The sequence below is a fragment of the Merops nubicus genome, unplaced genomic scaffold (genome assembly GCF_000691845.1).
Source record: "Merops nubicus isolate BGI_N331 unplaced genomic scaffold, ASM69184v1 scaffold24730, whole genome shotgun sequence".
NCBI lineage: Eukaryota > Metazoa > Chordata > Aves > Coraciiformes > Meropidae > Merops > Merops nubicus.
In genome coordinates this window covers 2,196-5,276 of record NW_008581198.1, presented here as the reverse complement: position 1 = coordinate 5,276, position 3,081 = coordinate 2,196, and the positions used below count along the sequence as shown (strand labels likewise).

Sequence of the window (3,081 nt, the reverse complement as noted above, 5' to 3'; positions counted from 1 at the left end):
TGGCTGCTCTCGCTGCTCCGTGCCATCCTGCTCAGCCTCTGCAGCCCGCCAACAGCCCCTGAGCCGGTGACACCCCAAGGTAGGTCCCTGGGGACATTTGCTCCCCCAGAGGATGGGCCAGAGAGGAGATGGCCCAGCAGGCATGGGCAGCGTGCCCCCCCAGCAGCCAAAATCTGCCAGGCTGGGGAGGGAACATCCCAGGAGACTGTGGGGGGGATGTTCAGGGCAGGCAGTGGAGCATCCTTCTCACCCTTGGGACACCCTGGGGTGCCTGGAGCAAAGGGATGTCCCTGCTTTCTGCAGGCAGGACCTGGCAGCCTCTAGGTGTCCCTTCAGGATGGCAGCCTGGGGCTTGCAGTCCTGCACAGGTAGCAGAGGGGCTCCCCGCTCACCAGAAGTTCTTGGAATTACAGTGACAAGGGTCTGAGCAAAATTCAAGCTGAGGCCTGACAGCACGGCTCTGCACCGCCGGCAGTGCGGGGGCACCGCCAGGCCCCTCCCAGTGCTCCCGCACCAGCCCTGCCCTGCCCTGACTGCCCCCACAAGCGGCCCTGGCTCAGCCGGTAGCTATCCCCAGCCCGGCTCTCCGCACCGGGCAGAGCCCCTTCCTGTCTTTCTCCCACCTCAGGCCTGGCCATGCTTTTTTTGAGCCCCTTCTTAGCCCTTCTAATGCTTCCTATAACACCATCAAAAGCATTAATTGAACAAAATCCTGTTGATCTCGTAATGGTCTCTCCAGCCCCATGCCAGGTCTCTGTCCCCAGCAGGCTTGGGAGCACATTTTGAGTCACCCCTGCAGGGGCAGTGGGAGGAAGGCGGGGGTTGGGCTCATCCTCCCCCTGCCCACAGCCTCTGTGACAGCACCGTGCACCGAGCCCACCACTGGCCTGATAGTGTGCTGCCCAAGCATGGCTGGTGTGGGCTGCAGAGCTGCATGGCTGCTCTTCCTAGGAAACAGCTTGCACCCAGCAAAGATGCTCTTGTAGCCCGCAGGACCTGTGTGGCCTCCCATCAATGCCAAGAGTCCCTCTGTGCATGGGTTGCTGGGACTTGGACACCCCATCCCCTGGGGTTGGGAGCTGGGGGGATCACGAAGCCAGCATGAAGCTTGGGGTAGGAGCAATGGGGTTCAAAACGGGAAGAGCATGGCAGAGGGAGGGGACCGTGGTCTATGGGGAGGGGATGTGGGCTGGAGGAGGAAGGCAAGAGAGGACTGAGAAAGGAGGAACAGGGCTGGGGTGTCAGGGCAGGGAAAGGGACAAGGAGAACAGAAGGACACCAAGAAGATGGAAAGGACATTTGGGAACTATCCCTTATTCTTCACCCAAAGTGGGCTCAACTGGCAGCACAGGGGGTGCAGAGCAGAGAAGAGATGCACTCAGCACATGGAGCAGGGCCAGGCACTGGCAAGGGGTTTGTGGGGTCCTGCAGCTGAGGGCAGCCCCTGGGGAAGGAGGCACATCCCAAGAGGAAGAGGACTGGGACAGGTCCCAGGGCAGAAGCAGTAGAGGAGAAGGGAGTGCTGGAGCAATGCTGAGGGCAGCAAGGCCACCCCTTTGCTTCACAAATTTGCATCTTGGGGCTTTCCCCTCTTCCTGAAAGCAGGGGCAGGCACACATATGCCAGTGCTTGGGATGGAGATCTGGCAGAGTGTGATGCTCCAGTTCATCCCTGCAAAAGAAAGAGAGCAGCTTGCCAAGGGGGGTAGGGAAACCCTCAAGCAGTCCCCGGGCTGGGGTTTCAGCATCCCCCCTGCTCAGGACTACATGCCCCCACGCCAGCCCCAAGGCCCTTTCCCTCTCTCCGGGGCACTGCTCCTCCTTATCTCGCTTCCGCGCACCTTCCGGCGTGAGCAGGGCAGGGGTGCTTCCCGCCGATCGCCCGGCCCCGAGCCCCCCTCCAACCGCAGGACTATTTTGGGATGTTTGTTTGTCCCGAAGGACTCCAAGCGCTAAGGAGGGGGGAGCGGTGGGGCCCGCCGGCGAGGAGCCCCGCCACCAACCGGGACCCCGGCGGAGGCAGCACAGGTGCCATGTCCCTCCCTGCTGTGCCAGGCTGGTGGAGGGCACCTGTGCCATGGCCGTGCCCATGCTGCCACCCAAAAGGCATGAGGGAGGGGACACAGGTGGGAAAGGGACACAGTCGTCCCCAGGGCCTCCTGCACACCCATACTTCTCCCAGATGCTGCACTACTGGCAGAGGTGCCTGAAGACATCCTCTGCTTCTCTCGCTCCTTTGAGGACCTCACCTGCTTCTGGGATGAGGAGAAGGCTGCGAGTGGGATGTGCCACCTCTACTACTGGTACAACAGGTAGGAGGTGGTGGGGACACAGCCCTTGCCCACACAGAGAGGAGCAGAGTCGGGGTGCCACAGCTCTCTGTGCCATCCTGGTGGCTCCCAGGTTCAAGGAGAGATGGTGGAGAGCCCACAGGAGCTACACAGCAGCCACTGCACACTCTGTGGCAGGGCTGGAAAATTGGCTATCCATCAGTCCCATGGGGATAGTGCCCTGCAGTGGATGGGGACACAGGGAAGGAGCTGGTGACACTGCCCCAGGTCCCCTCTCCTCCAGCTTGGTCCAGAGCAGAAGGCTTAGGGTGTGCAAGACTGTGCTTTCTGTTCCTCAGGGATATGCCCACAGCATGTCCTGTCTCCACATGGAGCCATGGGGCTGGCAGAATGCGGCACGTCTGCGTCTTCCCCAGCCAGGACGTGAGGCTCTTCATCCAGCTCCACCTTCGTGTCCTGGATGCCAGCACCAACCAGACCAAGTACTGGCGGGAGCTCAGCGTGGACGCAGTGGGTGAGTCCTTCCCAACAGGCACTACCCCTGCGACACCAAGACAGTTCCCAGACCTGGGTCTCCTGCCCTTCTGCCCGCCAGAGGGGCTGGTGGCACCATGCAGAGAGGCAGTATGGGGGGAACCGCTGGGTATCCCCCAGCAGGACCAGGGGGTGCTGAGGTGGGGGCTGCCACAGGAGGGGAAACACCCTGTCCCATTCCCCCCAGGTCTCATTGCCGCCCCTGTGAACATCACAGCCCGCTGGGCTGGGGCTGTCGGGCAGCTCTCTGTGTCATG

The 3,081-nt window shown here is 61.9% G+C and overlaps 1 protein-coding gene across 1 annotated transcript in view; it reads left to right on the top strand.

Annotated features, from left to right (window-relative positions):
* Window positions 1-3: 3 nt before the first annotated feature.
* Window positions 4-3,081, top strand: part of LOC103781436 (thrombopoietin receptor-like) — a gene marked incomplete at both ends in the record, with an annotated part of 5,270 nt that continues 2,192 nt past the window's right edge. Inside the window, 4 exon segments of the mRNA XM_008949158.1 lie at window positions 4-79; window positions 2,182-2,302; window positions 2,629-2,804; window positions 3,012-3,073. Of these exon segments, the coding sequence (XP_008947406.1) occupies window positions 4-79; window positions 2,182-2,302; window positions 2,629-2,804; window positions 3,012-3,073 (435 nt within the window).